Source organism: Sapajus apella, unplaced genomic scaffold (genome assembly GCF_009761245.1).
Source record: "Sapajus apella isolate SASKATOON/1434 unplaced genomic scaffold, GSC_monkey_1.0 scaffold2, whole genome shotgun sequence".
NCBI classification, from domain to species: Eukaryota; Metazoa; Chordata; class Mammalia; order Primates; family Cebidae; genus Sapajus; species Sapajus apella.
The window spans coordinates 82,063,951-82,082,142 of record NW_022436942.1 but is presented as its reverse complement, the minus strand read 5'-3'; the positions used below and the strand labels follow the sequence as shown (position 1 = coordinate 82,082,142).

Genomic DNA, 18,192 nt, shown 5'->3' with positions numbered 1-18,192 from the left:
TCTTGAACTCCTGACCTCGTGATCCACCTGCCTCAGCCTTCCAAAGTGCTGGGATTACAGATGTGAGCCACTGCACCCGGCCTATTTAGATGTTTAGATACACGAATACTTACTATTATATTACATTGCTTACAGTATTCAGTACAGTACATGGTATACAGGTTTGTAGCCTATGAGCAACAGTTTCTACCACATGGCCTAGGTGTGTCGCTGTATCATCTAGATTTCTATAAGTGCATTCCATGATGTTTGCACAATAATGGAATTGCCCATTGACACATTTCTCAGAGTATATCCCCACTGTGTTAAATATACACAACTGTATATTTCCCCTATTGTATTAGAGTACCTCTAACAAATCACACAGCAGTTACCATTTTTTTTTTTTTTGAGACGGAGTTTCGCTCTTGTTACCCAGGCTGGAGTGCAATGGCACGATCTCGGCTCACTGCAACCTCCGCCTCCTGGGTTCAGGCAATTCTCCTGCCTCAGCCTCCTGAGTAGCTGGGATTACAGGCACGCGCCGCCATGCCCAGCTAATGTTTTGTATTTTTAGTAGAGACAGGGTTTCACCATGTTGACCAGGATGGTCTCAATCTCTTGACCTCGTGATCCACCTGCCTCGGCCTCCCAAAGTGCTGGGATTACAGGTGTGAGCCACCGCACCCGGCCAGCAGTTACCATATTTAATGATACAGTGCCAAAAAGCTTTTCCTCTGAGATCAAGAACAAGACATGGATTTCTCCTACCTCCCCTTTTATTTAACCTTGTACAGGAATTCCTAGCGAGACTCATAAGGCAATAAAAATAAACAAAATATTTAAAAATTAAAAAGAAATGAAACTGTCAATATTCACAGTTTATATAATGGTGTGCCTAGAAAATCCAAAATAATCTATGGATAAATGATTAAAATTAATTATTACTGATTATTAAAAAGTAGAATGCAAATATCAATTGTCTTTCTATATAACAATAAAAAATTAAACATTAAAATAAAAATCGAAGATAACAATTACAAGAGCATCTGAAAATACCAAGTACTTAGGAATAAATCTGGCAAAAAATAGGTAAGGTCTCCATGGGGAAAATTATAAATCTTTAAGGGGAGACATTAAAGACCTAAATAGAGAGAGGGAGAGAGAGAACATGTTCATGGATAGGAAAACTCACTACTACAGGACGTCCATTTGCCTGAAATTAATCTACAGGATCAATGCAATCCCAATCAACTCTCAGCTGTTTCTGTTTTGTTGTTGTTGTTGGAATTTGACATTCCGGTTCATTATTTGTATGTGACCCATTGCACACTTAGTGCAAAATCCTTAGTTCTATTATTTCTGTGATGTAAACCAGGGGAAGTAAAGTCTAAATGAAGCTACCTGGTTGAGGGAGAAATACAAACTAGAGAAGAGAAACAAATTGGCATGAATAAGTCAGCATTTGCATAAAGTTTGTCTTTCAGCACTTCTGTTGCTTGACTTCTTCAAACACCAGGCCCCTCGCAGCCTCGCAGTTAGGATGTGGAGCTCTCAAACACCCTTGCTGAGCAGCAGCCCTGGGCCAAAAGCTCAAGATTCTTTCATCATCAGAAAAATGGGCAGTATGTAAAATTCCCATACATTTCAGGGGGAACCCAGACCCCCTAAAACTCATCCATGGCTTTGAAAGATCCTGAGAACCCAAATTTAATAACAAAGCAAGACCAATGAAATTATCTTCCACCAGTTGATTTTATCATCTTAAATCTTTCACTCTCTTATCATTTTTGCAAGAGCTCTTTATTCATTAAAGGAAATTAACACTTCATTGGAACCAAGTCATTTTGAGTGCAAAAAGAAAAACAAACAGGAAATTAACACAAAAAAAATGAAGAAAGGAAGAGTTACAGATCAATCCATTCGAGCCATGAGCCATACAAGACTGAAAAACAATCTCTATATTTTCATTATTCTAAATAACTATGGCATTGCTTTACATTTACAATGTATTACTTAAAGTCACTTATTTGAAAACCAATCAATGGCAGTATCCTTGAGAAGCATCTCTGGAAAGGGTAGTTAGGGGTCAATCCAATTGTTAAATGCATAAGAAAATACAAGTTGACTTACAAAGAGGTTATACATCGCCATGGTGCGGTATCGCTCCTGGACGTCCCTGTATCTTAGTTCCATGACCAGAGATTTACTTCTAATTTCTGCAATTGTGGCAAGGACAAACTTGAGATCTTCAAGGGTACTGGGGATCTTCCTAAGGTTTTTGGCCAGGTGCTATAACAGAAAATACAAAGAACGCTAAGTAAACACAGAAAAAACAGTAATGGCGCAAATGGAGACCCAATTTACATGAAAAGTAGTTTCAATTAAACACAGCGATTAAGTACCTCCATCTCTTCATGGAGATTATAGAGCTCCTCTCTTGCTGACTCATTGAGAAGTTTTCCAAGCGAAATCACCCAGGACTTGGCATTTTCCTGCACTGTGTTTGCCAGAGGCCCAAGTTGAAGTCTGATGCAATGCTCATCCTTAATTAAAGGGTGGTGCGTAACTTCATAGGTTATCTTGGAATAGAACTGCAACTTTTCATCGTAGGCTACACAAGGAGGTCTCTTGGCGGCAAACTTCTCCATCACAATAGCTTTGTCCAATTTCCAGAGAGGTCGATACCGCTTCCATTTTTGTAGATACTTCATAAGATTAATCAGAATCCTGTGGACATTTTGGGGGATCATAACAGCTTGTTCAATGATCTGAGGGTTCAGAGAAATATCATTGTAGAAGCTTATTATAACAGCTTCTTCTTCCTCACCCTTCTGAGGGGGGCATTCTATGCAGCTGCCATTCATCCAACGAACAAAATGCTGGCAAAATAAGAATCAGGAGAAAAGACAGTGTTTTCGTATCTATTTTTCCTCCTACATACATATTAGTTTTCAGCAATAAGTCTTGCCAGTAACGGAAAATCACTTTATTATTAAAAACTGAGATTGCAAAAATAACCACAATCCTTTGTTCCTCTTATCAAGAGGTGAAGCCTATTTCCCTTCCTGAGCAAGCCTTGTGACTTACCTTGGCCAATGGAAAGGGGCAGACATGGTGTTAGGCAGGTTCAAACCAACGCTCCAAGAAGCCCAGCGGCTCCTGCTCTCGCGCTCTCAAAACCGTGACGGCATGGTTCTCGAGACCATGGTGCTGCACGCCTATGCACCACCATGCCTAGCTCAGCAGAACCCAGCACATAGAACCCAGATCTAAACAATTACTGCTTGAAGCCAGTAAGTTTTGAAGTGGCTTGTTATGAAACAAAGTCAACTACACTACGGATGAATTTTTAAAAGCCTTTATTTCCCTATTTACAGAGGAAAAAACACAGATTCAGGCAAATGGACTGCTTAATGTCCCAGAACAAATCTGCTGATTTGACATCTCCCTGTTGTAGAGTTAAGGCTCTCTTATCTTTTAATCAAGCACGAGCCACAACAGCAAACCAGAGGTGTGTTACACGTTACTTCTCTGAACGGTAGTCTCACCATCTATAAAATGGGAGTAACACTACTGTTAGGTTGGTGTAAAAGTAATTGCAGCTTTGCCAATACTTTTAATGGTAAAAATCACAGTTACTTTTGCACTGACCTAATACTTCTATTTCTAACATTACTAATAATAGTAACACTAATAGCTAATATTTATTCAGAGCCACTGACTGCCAAACACTACACTAAGCTGCATGCATGTGTTATATAATTCAATCCTCCCAACAGCACTAGAAGGTGAACAGTATGATCATTTCCACTTAATAGATGAGGCAAAATTCAGAACCTAGTTAAAACTTTTGCTCATGTTTTCTGCCATGAAATAGGAATCCTGAAGATCAAAGAGACGTTGCAGTTAAACCATATTAAGTGGCCTAGCCTTGCAGGTTCATGTGCTGCGATCTTTTTAATGAAATACATTCCTGACATTATCTAAGAGAGTAAAACTTCTTTTCATTGAAAAGAAAAAAACTATGAAGATAAAACAACATAGGCTTCCCCAAGAGCCTCAAATCCATCTATCAGTAAGGAGGAAAGTTAAGTTGGCATGAAATTATTGTGATTAATGTTCATAATGTTTTACAGGCCAACCTTCCTATTTATTTACCCCTTAAAAATTGCTATTTCCCTTACAAAGGAAACATACATAGCACCTACGAGATATAGCACCTATAAGAGAATGTATATAACAGAGGCTTCATAAACGTCTTAGCATGGATTATAAAACATGTACCATTTATCATCAATTTCTAAGTACAGAGAAGTGAAATTCCCTATTTTGATTTCTATACTTATTTTTATGCCCCTAAAAATGTCTGGAACACGTCTGACTTGCTGAACCAACCAAGTGATGAGAAAGGTTCCAATGTGCTGAGGGGGTGACGTCCCATACCTACAAAGATGGCTCTATTTTCCCATTTGGGGTAAGACATAAACTTTGGGTTAGCTACCAACAGATGTTCATTCAACAAACATTTACTGAGAACCAGCTACGTCTAAAGGGAACAAAACCCTCAATGTCTGTATTCCCGTGGATCTGACATTCTAGTGGCCTGATAGAATCAGTAGGTAAATAAGCAAGGGAAAAACAAGAAAAGGTCAGAGAGTGGTACCTGGCAGGAAGAAGATGGGATGGGGTGACGGGAGAGAGAGGACAAGAAGGTCGGGGTGGGCAGAATGTTCCAGGTGAAAGAACAGCCACAGTAATCCTTGTGAGGAGTTCGTGGTACCTGCTGGAGGTACAATCAGGCAGCCAGTCAGCCTGGAGCGCCATGAAGCACAATCCTTGCAGGGCTGAGATCAGAAAGGCAGCTGGGGCTGGAGCAAGGCGGCCTCATAGGCCACACAAAGGTATTTGGATTATGTTCTAAGTGTAATTAAGTCACGGGGTGGGTGGGGGCAGTTTACCCCAGGGATGACATGAAATGATACATTGTTGTTGTTGTTACCGTTACTGTTTTAGAGACAGGGTCTTGCTCTGCTGCCCAGGCTGGAGCGCAGTGGCGTAACCATACCGTACTGTACCCTTGAACTCCTGGGCTCAAGCAATCCCCTGCCTCAGCCTCCCGAGTAGCTAGGACCACAGGTGTGCACCACCGTGCCTAGCTGATTAATTTTGTTTTCTGTGGAGACGGGGGTCTCCCCATGTTGCACAGGCGGGTCTGGAACTCCTGGGCTTCAGCAATCCTCCCTTAGCCTCCCAAGGTGCTGAGATTACAGGCGGGAGCCACTGCACCTGGCCTGGTTTGTGTTTGTTTAAGGTAATTCTGACCACCTGTGGTGGAGAATGGATTGTAGGAATGTCACTGCCAGAGCCCAGGAGAGGGGTGATGGCACTTGGGATAAGAAGGTACCGGGGACAGGAGAGAAGAGGACAGATGGGAGGTACATTCAGAGGACCTGCCGACGGGCTGGGCATGGCTGGGTGAGAGCAAAGGAACAAGGATGAGTTTCTGGCTCAAGCAATGGGGCCGATGTTGGTGCCAACTCCTGAAGTGGGGAAAACTAGGGGACGACCAAGTCACAAGGCACGAAGTCAAGAATTCCGTCTTGGGCCGTGGGCAGCGGCTCACACCTGCAGCCCCAGCACTTTGGGAGGCAGAGGCTACCTGAGACGCCATCTGAGCAAGGACGCAGGCACCTCTGTTCTTACCTTAGTGATCTCCACGCAATTCCGGACACAATGGAAGCACATTTTGTCGATCTCGCTTGTGTTGGGATGAAGGATGATCTCAGGGGCCGTCAGAATGGTTTCGGTTTGGAACAGAGGGACATTTCCAAGGATCAAAGAATTAAAAGACTGCAAATTCCTAAGAGGGGTTGATAAGAAAGACTCAGTACCCAGTATAGTAAAATACACCAAGCAATTGACGCCAATGACTAGGGCCACAAAAGTCACAGGTACAGACAATGGCACGCTGCGAGGCTGTCCTGGACAGGCTGCGGTGAGCCTTCTTTAAAATCTTTTTTTTTTTTTTTTTACCTAATTTATACAAATAGTTCATTTCCACTTTTGGAAAACTGAATACCTTTTGGTTGGAAAGTAGTTAAGTAATACCTGTAATGACTTCCCAAAAGCTACTCAACTCTGGTAAGGAAAAAGGAGCACTCACATCCCCACCCAGCCTGCCATGCCACTCCATCCTTTCCAGGACCAAAGTGGACATGACACCCAGGGATGAGCCTTCATCAGCCTCCAGCCCCGTCTCCCTGCTTCCCCTCCCCCTGCCCACCTCCATCCAGTAATTCATGTGGCAGCCAGATGTTAAAACATCTAGTGGGGCGCAGTGGCTCACACCTGTAATCCCGGCACTTTGGGAGGCTGAGGTGGGAGGATCACCTGAGCCCAGGAGTTTGAGACCAGCCTGGGCAACATAACAAGACCCTGTCTCTAAAATAAAAATTAATTAGCTGGGCATAGTGGCACATGCCTGTGGTGCCAGCTACTCAGGAGGCTGAGGTGGGAGGACTGCTTGAGGCGGGGAAGTCGAGGCTGCAGTGAGCCGTGAATATGCCACTGCACTCCTGCCTTGGTGACATAGTGAGACCCTGTCTCAAAAAACAAAGCAAAACAAAAACATCTAACTCCTCACTCCCTCTCCTCCCTTATCTCTCTCCCTCTCCCTCCACTTTCCTCTCTCTCCCTCCTTCTCCTTTCCCCTCCCCTTCTCTCTTCTCTCTCCACCTCTCTCTTTCCCTCTTCCTATGCTATCTCCCTCTCCAGCCTTCTCCCTTCCTCTCTCCCTCTCTCTTTCTCTCTCCCCACTCCCTGTTTTTCTCTCCCTCTCCATTCCTTTCCCTGCCACCTCCTCTCTCTCCAGCTAAACACACTCCAGCAGCCTCCCATGGCTGTCAGGATAAAATGCAAGCTCCCTGCTGTGACTTCCCAGGCTCCCTGTGACCTGATCCACCCCTGCCAGCCTCTCCAGCTTCATTCTCTCCTTCAATCTCATCTTTCCTTCTTTCTGTTTCTTCCACTGATCAAAGGCCCACCTGTGGGTCTTCACAGCAGTTTTTGGTTTCCCCTAGAAGGCTCTCCCCTCTTTCAGCCCACTCCTCATCCTCAGGTCTCTGCTAAACTGTGGCTTTTCCGTGGCCTTTCTTGACCACCCACTTACAGCAGTGTCTCCATTCTCTCCCCAGAACACTATTCTGCTTTATTTCTTTTGCAGAGCTCATCTCTTTTACGTCTGTTTCCCTATGTCCTGCCTTCTCTATGATGTTAGAGAAACTGCAAGGATACAGAGGCCTTGTCTGTGACCACAGTTTAATCCAACAGCCAGCACAGGGCAGGCTCTACTAAACCTTCGATAGATGGACGGACGGACGGACGGACGGACGGATGGACGGACGGACGGACGGATGGATGGGACAAATAAATGTGTGGATGGAAGGATGGATGGATCAATGTGTGGATGGATGAGTGAATGAATGGATGGATGAATGAATGAATAAATGAGTTAATAAATGTATCAGGAGAAAACACAGAATATTAGAAAGGGAAACACTACAGGAGGTAGGTCCATGTAAGGGACTGCTTTGGGAATCTAAGTTAAAAGCAATAACAGAGAATAAATGAAATGCACAGAAAACAGAGTTATTTAAAGGATCCACTTAGCGAAGTTCGCCAAACTAGGTCCAGAAAACAAGAAGACCAAAGGTTGTTTTATTTTTCAATGTATTTTTCCAGAAGAGATTTTTAGCAGCTCACGAAGATACTTTAACTGTGAAAAGAGATCCTCAACTCAAGTGGAGTTAAAAAAAAAAAAAAGAAAGAAAGAAGACACCCATCGGACACCCTTAAGGAAAGGAAGAAGACACTCAACAGACACCATCTAAGGAAATGATACTGCAGTCGGGCTGCCCAGGTTCAAATCCTAGCTCTTACTCTTACTGGCTGTGTGGTCCCAGGCAAGTCACTTAACCTGCCAAGATTCTGTATCCTCCTCTGTAAAACAGGGATGAGAATTGGAAAGAGCGCAGCACAGAACACGGTGCACCGTGAGCTTTCCCATGTGTTCAGATGAGACTAAAAACGCAAACCACAAATACCTGCACACTTGCTGCATTTAGTCCACAAATTTGGTTCTGAGCTTCCTAGCAGCCAAAGCAAAAGGGAAAGCTGTGAGGTCAGCAACTCATAGAGTCCATATCATTAAAAAACCAAACAAGAAAATCAGTGCAAAAAACAAAAAAGAAAAATGCTAGGCTGGAGTCAAAGAAGGAACTGGAGTTATTACTTCTGGGGTTCCCCTCACAAGGAAGACACTGCATGATAAAATGAACAGTCATAGTAACGGTGATGGATTTCACAGGCTGGTTTCCTAGAAGGATCCCCGACTGTCAGCCTCACATCCCAGAGCAGTCTGTGGGCCACCAACGCGATGGGGTCCACGCACTCAGCTTCCAGCTGGTCTGGCTGAGCTGCTGGGGGTGAGGCCCAGGAAGGAAGGGACAGAGTCCGCCGTGTCAGAGGCTGGCACATGCGGCAGGCATTCAACACACGCACGCAGACTGCGCTAGCTAGGGGCTGACTTGAGGCCAGCGTAAGAGGGAACGGGTCATGTGTCCTTCACATCTGTCACTCTCAACATGAAAGAGGGAGTCCTCTGGGATTCTGGTCCATGTTGAGTGACAGCAATTCTCTGTTGCCAGCTGAACACAGGCTCACTATGTCTTTCAGATAATTGAAGTGGGGAGAGGGAGCCTTTCTTCTCTGGAATGTTGAGGGGCCTAACAAGATCATGAAGGTCACCCCTCCAGGCTGGGAGTGCCCTTCGGCCAGAAAGCGTCTGACCGTCCACCTGACTTTCATTCTGTACCTTGCCAGCCCCCCTCTAACTGCCCATATTTGTCGACTGTTTTAATCTACACACACCAATTTAAAACAGGCAACAAGATGAACTTACTTCAGGATGAGCTTTGTCAGGACCTCATAAATTTTCTTTTCCCAGTATTCGTAGTAGGAGGCCAGCCTGGGGGCCTTGCCTGTGTTGGTGTGGACGACCAGGCCCTCAACTTTGGTCAGCAGAGGCCCGATGGCAAGATACCACCGCACCATGTGGTCCACGTCTCTGGCCCTTTCTCGCTCAATGTGTTCAAAAAATTCCTTCACACCTAGAGAGAAGGACGTCTGTTACAGCTGCCCACGAACCCAGGGAAGGCTAGCACTCAAAAGGCAATCCAAACATGAGCTGTGTGTCTTAAAAAACCAAAAACAGCCCCCAGCCGCAGCCCAACGCAGAACACGAGTCAACATTGGAACACATGCGACAAATAAATGACAACCAGTTATGCACATCCAGAAGGTGGCTGTTTTATCTTTGGGCAATCTAGTTTTTCTTGAATTCCTTGTTGACTAGTCCAAGACCATTTAAAGTATTTTTCTTGAACAAGTAAATGTGAGCCCATAAAAAACGCAACCCGATTTACTATTACAAACTTATCAACAAAGCACTACAGGCTTTCACAGATGAGATGGGAGGATCACTTGAGGCCCGGAGTTCAAGACCAGCCTGGGCAACACAGCCAGACCCCGTCTCAGAAAAAAAACAAAACAAAAACAAACACGAATTTGTTAAACAATATACAAAACATGACAAAAAGTAATAGGTGCCCATGATTCTTTCAAGTAAATGACTGAGAGCATTAGAAATGGTTTTACACCATTCATGGAATATACAAATACATATGTAGATTTATAGATACCTATATATACATATATGCATATACAATATATTTTTTTAGTAATTCCATAACCGGAGAACCCAGAAGTCAGATCTACCTGGGAGTTCTTCCTCGCTTTTAGCGGCTGGATATTTGAAGAGATTTGTAGCCTCTATTAATGCCAGCCTGGAAGAAATGTCATCTGCGTTCTTATGAATCTGGTGGACAAGAGACTCGAACTTCCCAATGGCCTGTTTGCACCAAGTTATATAGTCACCAATACCTTTGAAGAAAGAAAGAAAGAAAGACATTTGGCTTCCAACCTGTCTTTCCACATCTGCCCCACCAGCATCTGTGATGTTAATACTGGCATCCCTCCCCAGGAAAGACCCTGCTCATTCCAACCCCTTGGGTCTTTGGGGTGGCAAAGATCCCCTTCGAACCCTAAGGGACTGGGACAAAGGACCCCAAACCCAGAATCAAGCAAGCGATGCATTTATTCTATTCAAATGTTAGCACAGTCCTGGCTGGAGCACCATGGGGAAAAGGGACTACCAAGCCCTGCTGCCTTCTTGCTGCTGCACCTCCCTGCAGCCTCCACTCCGCACCACCTGCCTGCAACCTCCTCCGGCCTGGAGCTTAGACAGGTCAACAGCAAGAACGCGAACAGTAAACTCGGGTTAAGTACTTACGATCGGTCTCACTTTACAAAAATAAAAGCCCCAAAATGTATCACAGACTGTGCTATGAAACACAATACTATAACATTTTTATAAACAAAAACACAGGAGAGAAAAACACTTTAAGACCTAGGGCAAGGCAGTGACTCTTAGACTTGGCACCAAAAGTAGAGCCCATTAAAGGAAAAACTGCTATGTTGGACTTAGTTGAAACGTAAAGCTTTTGCTCTACCAAAGGCCCTCCCATGAGAAAGAAAGGACAAGCTACAGAGCGGGAGAAAATATCTCCAAACCACACATCCAATAAAGGACGAGCATCTAGAATATACAAAGGGTGCTCAAAACTCAACAGCAAAGAAAACAAACAATCTAATTACAACATAGGCAAAAGACATAAAAAGACACGTCACTGAACAGGCCATACACACGACATATTTGTGCTTCTTAGCACGTGAAAAGATGCTCAACACCATTAGGCATTATAGAAGTCAAATCAAAACCATTGGACATATTGTTACACAGCTATCAGACGGCCAAAATTTAAAAAAAAAAAAAAAAAGTGACAGCAAAGCTGGCCAGGATGCAGAGAAAGTGGGCCACTCATGCATTGGTGATAGAAATGTAAAACGGCACAACTGTCCCATTAAACAGCATGACAGTAAAACAAAACGAGGCCAGGCACGGTGGCTTACGTCTGTAATCCCAGCACTTTGAAAGGTCAAGATGGACGGATCACTTGAGGCCAGGAGTTCAAGACCAGCCTGGCCAACATGGCAAAGCCCTGTCTCTACTAAAAATACAGAAGTTAGCCAGGAGTGGTGGCAAGTGCCTGTAATCCAAGCTACTTAGGAGGCTGAGGCGGGAGAATTGCTTGAACCCCAGAGGTGGAGGTTGCAGTGAGCTGAGATCACGCCACTGCACTCCAGCCTGGGCAACAAGAGGGAAACTCCAACTCAAAACAGCAACCACCGCAATCTTAAACTCAACATGCAACTACCGTGCAACTCAGCAAGGGCACTCCTGGGCCTTTGTCCCAGAAAAAAAAGAAGAATCGTGTTCACACAAAACCCTGTACACAAATGTTTACGGTAGCTTTATTGATAAGAGCCAAAACTGGAAACAACCTAGCTGTCCTTTGAGAGGTGAAAGGCTGAACAAACTATGGTACATCGATACTGTGGAGTTTTCTTCAAAAATACATGCACTATTGACACATCCAACAACACGGATAGATCTTTGAAGACTTAGGCTGAGAAAGAAAAGCCAACTCAAAAAAGAGCTATGTTTATCTCATGTATGTAACACTCTAAAATGGCAACATTACAGAAATTGAATAAAGATTCATGGTTGCCGGGCATGGTGGCTCACACCTGTAATCCCAGCACTTTGGGAGGCTGAGGCGGGCGGATCACCTGAGGTCCAGAGCTCAAGAACAGCCTGACCAATATGATGATGAAACCCTATCTCTACTAAAAATAAAAAAACTAGCTGGGTGTGGTGGCATTCCTGCAATCCCAGCTATTTGGGAGGCTGAGACAGGAGAATCGCTTGACCCAGGGAGGTGGAGGTTGCAGTGAGCTGAGATCGCGCCATTATACTGCAGCCCGGGCAACAAGAGCAAAACTCCGTCTCAAAAAAAAAAAAAGATTTATGGTTGCCAGGGATTAAGGAGAGGACAAGGATGGGAGGGAAGTGAACTCGACAGTACTTGCTGTGGCATGAAAATGTTCTCTATCTTGACTCTATCAATGTCAGTATCTTGGTTGTAATCTAGTTTTGCAAGGTTACTACTTAGGGAAAATGAGCAAACGGTGCGAAGGCTCCCTCTGCAGTAATTCTTAACAACTGCATGTGAATCTATAATTCCCTCCAAATCAAATTTTTAATTAAAAAAAGTAAAGGTGACCTTCTTTTGGAGAAATGTGCTTTGCATCTGCAGAGTGTGAAAGGGTCACTCATCTTCATCCCAATGACAGCCTGGAGGTCAGTTCTAAGTTCCACACATGTACTTTGTTAACCCTCAAAAAGTGTTAATGGTGTCTATAAACACATGAAAATTGTAATTCAAATAAAACAACCTAGAAGAATTACTTTGCATCCCCAAGCCTAAAAAGCAAGCAATAGATGAATGACGTTACCTAATGAGTTCCAGTTCAACCTCTTATATCCAGACCTAAACACTCGGAGGAGTTCCTGGGAATGATCGTTGAGAAGCACAGACTCCGCCTCGTTTAGCGTTCCTATGAGCGTGTGGTAATGATCTAACATGCGCTGTATTCCATCTGTGTACCTACACGTGACAGGAAGGTCACAAACCTGAGGAGAGTACCTTTAAGCTCATCAAAAGCTTCTGCAATCAAGATATTACAAAAGACCATGAATCTGCCTACAACCTTGATCTAGAGATTTGCAGAAATTTAAAACAACACGACTCTTCTCATTAACTTTCTTTTTTGGAAAATATTGGTTACTTTTCATTAAATATGTTATTTACATTACATGTAATAGGTTTACTATTGTTGACCCATATTTTAAACTTTTTTGGGGGGGCAGGGGGTGGAGTCTCACTCTGTAGACCAGGCTGGAGTGCAGTGGCGTGATTCGGCTCACTGCTGCAACCTCTGACCCCCCGGGTTCAAGAAATTCTCCTGCCTTAACCTCCCAAGTAGCTGAGACTACAGGCACGCGCCACCATGCCTGGCTAATTTTTTGTATTTTTAATACAGATGGGGTTTCACCATGCCGGCCAGGCTGGTCTTGAACTCCTGACCTCATGATCCGCCCACCTTGGCCTCCCAAAGTGCTGGGATTACAGGTGTGTGCCACTGCACCCAGCCCCATATTTTAAACTTTTCTTAGCTTCACCTTTTTTTTTTTTTTTTTTTTTTGATCCAGGGTCTTGCTCCATCTCACAGGCTGGAGTGCAGTGGTGCAATCATGGTTCACTGCAGTCTCAAGCTCCCAGATTCAAGGAATCCTCCCACTCAGCCTCCCAAGTAGCTGGGACTACAGGCATGTACCACAACACCTTAGCTTCAATTTCTAATGTGGTAAGAATTGATAATTATAAAATCCACAAAAGTGAAAGCTTTTGGAGGGGTCCTCAATAATTCATAAGAGTATAAAGGGGTCCCAAGACCAAAAAGTTTACTGTTAATTTAAGAGAATTTTTTTACCTAAGGAATTTGTCTTCCTGGAGAGCAATGTTTCTTGCTAATTCAGGGACAGTGAATCCTAGTTGCTCTAAGTACTTGGTTTCATTAATAATCTCTCTGAGAGCAGGTGAAAAGTTGATGGCGAACACAGCTCCCCTATCCAAAGTCGAAGACTCTTCCGCAGCGGTGGAACACTGTGGGAGAGACAGACATTCCATCAGCATAGCCAGGGCAGTCCAGGAGATCTCGAGGTCAACACAACCCACGCCAAACGTGGGCATGAAAAAGATCAGCGCTGGGCCCTGGACCACGACAGACGGCGGTGCCGGCTGGAACTGCCTGGAATATGCACTCTGTTTGGTGAACGGAGATTTTAAAGAATCAATTTACACCGGGCCCTGCAGGGGGTGGGGGGTAAGGAGGGATAGCATTAGGAGAAATACCTAATGTAGATGATGGGGTGATGGTGCAGCACACCACCATGGCATGTAGCAAACCTGCACATTCTGCACACGCACCCCAGAACTTAAAGTATAATTTAAAAAAATAATAATAATTCAGTTGCTGGCATTTGAAAATGGAGCAATTTCACCTAAAAATCCCTTCTGTCTTCCCTTGAAAAACTGGGAAATCGGATACGGAGCAGCTGCCCCTCTGGTTGGACCTGAGCAGACCCGTTCCCTAGGGGTCCCATCTGGCCCTCTCCACTCACTTTGGTCCCTACGTCAGGATTTCAGGGACCAAAGACCTAAAACTGCCAGGCCACATCTTTCCTGTTATGAATGAAAAACAGCAGGTATTCATTCATCGGGCATTCGCTAAGTGCCACGCCCAGCACTGAAGCTGAGGATGAGTCAGGTGGGATGGCATTTTTCTGCAGGTTAAAGATGGCCAACTGTCAGCTCTGTTTCATATATGGTTCAACTAAGCCTTTGCTTGTTCACGTCATCTGATTTATTAAACACATTTCATAAATGGGAAAACGGAGGCTCAGCATTCAGCCACTTGCCCAAGAAGTCAGTAGGGCTGCCCGGTGCCAGCCCAGTCCTAACCATGACATCGTGCCCTCTCCACTCTTTCCTTTCTCCTCCTCCTCCCAGTCAACCCTTGCCCTTCCTTGTCTTTGGTTCTGGAAACTGACCCAACTTCATGAATGTCAACAAATCAAGCCGCCTTGAGAAAATGTGGCGGACACCATCGTCTCACGTGGCCTCTGCGGCAATCCGGAACGAGGGCGTGGGCAGCGCACCTTGGTCAGAAGGCTCTTCTTCATGAGCGCTGGCAGCGCCTGCTCCGTCGCCTCCATCCACTGCTCGTACTTCCTGTCTTCATACTCCTTCATTCTCTTACCCACTTCCAGATACTTCTGTTTGACCTGTCAAAGAATTCAAGTAACTGTCATTTTGTCCTTGAAAATAACGTTTTCATCTCTCTTGACACAGATAATTTATATATATAAATTATAAATATGTGTATTATTATATATAAACATTTCTTTTTATATAATTTTTTTTTTTTTGGAGACAGAGTCTCACTCTGTCACCCAGGCTGGAGTGCAGTGGTGCAGTCTCAGGTCACTACAACCTCTGCCTCCTGGGCTCAAGCAATTCTCCTGCCTCAGCCTCCCAAGTAGCCAGGATTACAGGCACCTGCCATCACACACAGCTAATTTTTGTATTTTAGTAGAGACAGGGTTTCACCATGTTGGACAGGCTGGTCTTGAACTCCTGACCTCAGGCAATCTGCCTGCCTCAGCCTTTCAAAGTGCTGAGATTACAGGTGTGAGCCAGAGTGCCTGGCCATTTTAAAATAACTGTATATATTTTTTCATATCTCTCTACATATTTTGTATCTATAAATTATAAATATAATAAATTATTAACAATATATAGCTGTACATTAAATAATATAAATTATATTATATATTTTATTATTATATTAATATTAAATATATATAAATACATGTTGGGAAAAAAAGTAGACAGCTTTTCCTAAAGTGTGTCTGAGACGGTGATGAAGATTGGATCTGTGTCCTCCCCAAATTTCACACTGCATTGTAACCCCCAGTGTTGGAGGTGGGGCCTGCTGGGAGGCAATTGGCTCATGAAGGCGGAATTCTCGGGAATGGTTTGCGCTACTGCTCAGGACTGTCCTGGGTGGGACTGAGTGAGCCCTCGGCAGATCTGCTCCTGTGAAAGTGTGTGGCGCCTCCCCCTTCAATCTCTCTTGCCCCTGACCCCACCATGTGAGACACCCGCCCCCACCATGTGAGACACCTGCCCCTGTCCTTTGCCTTCCACCATGATTGGGAGTTTCCTAGGACCTCCCAGGAAGGCTATGCTTCCTGTACAGCCTGCAGATCTGTGAGCCAATTAAACCTTGATTGTTATCAATTACGTAGTTTTTTTTATAGCAAAATGGACTAATACAGTTAGTATAACTGAAATCAAGGTTGACTAGCAGGCTTCTGCAAACCACGGTCCACGGGCTGCCCTGGTCTACACCGGTGAACTAAGAACAGCTTTTACATGAATAGAAGGAAATGATTTAGATGATTAAAAGGAAATCAGAAGAACAATAATACTTTGTACCTCAAGAGAACAATATGAAATTCTATGATGTGATCTGTTTTCAGGAGAAAAAAAAAGAAATTCAAATCCATAAATAAAGTTGGACTGGACACAGCATGCCTGTTCAAAATGTATTACCTGGGGGATACTTTCCTGCAGCAATGGTAGGGTGAGTCATTGCACAGAAATTGTCCAAACCCCTGACATATTTACTATCTGGATCTGTAAAGATGTGGCTTATCAGCCTCTGCTACATAATGTACAAAAATCCACAGCTGAGGGGTGGAATCAAATCAAAAAGATGGCAGACATCCTCCACAGAAGCTGAAAATTAAGTACAGGAAGAAGCCCACGTGACCAAAATCTGGAAGATGTCCTGTGAATTAAGATGCCAAAGAGAAAGAATACAGGCCAGGTGCGGTGGCTCATGCCTGTAAGCCCAACACTTTGGGAGGCCAAGGTGGGCTGACTGCTTGAACTCAGGAGTCTGAGACCAGCCTGGGCAGGCAACATGGTAAAACTTCATCTCTACAAAAAAAATACAAAAAATTGGCCAAGCATGGTGGCCCACACCTGTAGGCCCAGCTACCCAGGAGGTTGAGGCAGGAGGATCACTTAAACCCAGAAGGTCAAGGGCACAGTGAGCTGTGATCGTGCCACTGCACTCCAGCCCAAGCAACACAGCTAGACCTTGTCTCACAAAAAGAAAAGAAAAAGGAGGAACACAAAAGGTAGCTTAATATGAGCACTAATGCAAGGACAACAGGAAGACCCTCTAACTTGCAGGCATGGGTCTAAAATCGAGCCGCTTCTCAAACGGGCAACTCTACGTGGCCTGCTGCATGGCGGCAGCAGCCTGATCTAACGCTCCTCCTGGATGGGATCAGGGAGGGCAGCCAGTCTAGGATTAAAACATCAAATACAAAAGGAGCCAATTCCAGCAAGAGCAACATACCTCCTGTCCTTGATCACTGTCCAGTATCTCCTGTACCTCTTGAAATCGGAGGATGGTGTGCTTAATCCGAAAGAACAAAGATCGTTCCCAGTATATTGCACCTGCTACTGGAGGGTGATTCTTACACAGTGGCGGGTTTTCAAGGTTCTGGACAAAGATTTTATTAATGATGTCAATCTGAAAAGCAATCAAACGTCTTCTGTAAGCGATAAACATTGCCAAGTTAGCCAAGAAAGATTTGAGATTTGAATCTTTAAGGAAACCAAAAGTGGAATGTCAAGAAATATTCTAAGATGCTGAGTAGTGTTTTCACTGCTTTTTACTACTTTTTCTCATGCTCTGTAGTAATCTTTTTTGTTGTTGTTGTTGAGACAGAGTTTCGCTCCGTTGCCCAGCCTGGAGTGCAGTGGCACGACCTCGGCTCACTGCAACCTCTACCTCCCAGGTTCAAGTGATTCTCATCTTGCCTCAGCCTCCCAAATAGCTGGGATTACCACTGCACCTGGCTAATTTTTGTATTTTTAGTAGAGATGAGGTTTCACCATGTTGACCAGGCTCAGGTGATCCACCCGCCTCAGCCTCCCAAAAGTTCTGGGATTACTGGTGTGAGCCACCGATCCCGACCGTAGTAATCTTTTCTTTGAGTTAACATATGCAATGCTCCAAACTGCCTTATAATTACAGATCATGCACACTGTGTATATTGGTTTGATCCAATTATTAGAAATCCCAAAATCTGTTCTAGACAGGACCAGGGGCACACTTTTTTTTCCAATTTTTAGTTTTTAATTTTTGTGGGTACCTAAGGTATATATATTTATGGGTATATAGGATGTTTTAATATAAACATGCTATGCATGATAACCACATCGTAGAGAATGGTGTATCCGTCCCCTTAAGCACTTATCCTTTGTGTTATAAACAATCCAATTATACTTTTAGTTACTTGTAAAGGTACAATTAAGTTATTATTGACTACAGTCTCCAGATCTGTGTTTTTTAAAAGAAGCATTTCTGAGCTTTCATGGGGGTAATTAGGTGTGGCAGGCACAATGACGGCCTCCCAAAGATGTCCAGGTCCTAATCCCCAGAAGCTGAGAATATGTAATGTTACATGACAAAGGGGAACCATGG

The 18,192-nt window shown here is 44.1% G+C and overlaps 1 protein-coding gene across 2 annotated transcripts in view; it reads right to left on the bottom strand.

Annotated features, from left to right (window-relative positions):
• The window catches only part of DNAH10 (dynein axonemal heavy chain 10), a 174,981-nt gene that overhangs the window by 124,261 nt on the left and 32,528 nt on the right, over positions 1–18,192 (bottom strand). For both annotated transcript variants that reach the window (XM_032243719.1, XM_032243716.1), the window contains 9 exons: positions 17,059–17,235; positions 14,783–14,908; positions 13,555–13,727; positions 12,517–12,668; positions 9,817–9,981; positions 8,942–9,149; positions 5,686–5,842; positions 2,385–2,861; positions 2,113–2,271 (listed from right to left, as the gene is read on the bottom strand). In XM_032243719.1, the coding sequence (XP_032099610.1) occupies positions 2,113–2,271; positions 2,385–2,861; positions 5,686–5,842; positions 8,942–9,149; positions 9,817–9,981; positions 12,517–12,668; positions 13,555–13,727; positions 14,783–14,908; positions 17,059–17,235 (1,794 nt within the window). The remainder of the gene's footprint in view (positions 1–2,112; positions 2,272–2,384; positions 2,862–5,685; positions 5,843–8,941; positions 9,150–9,816; positions 9,982–12,516; positions 12,669–13,554; positions 13,728–14,782; positions 14,909–17,058; positions 17,236–18,192) is intronic.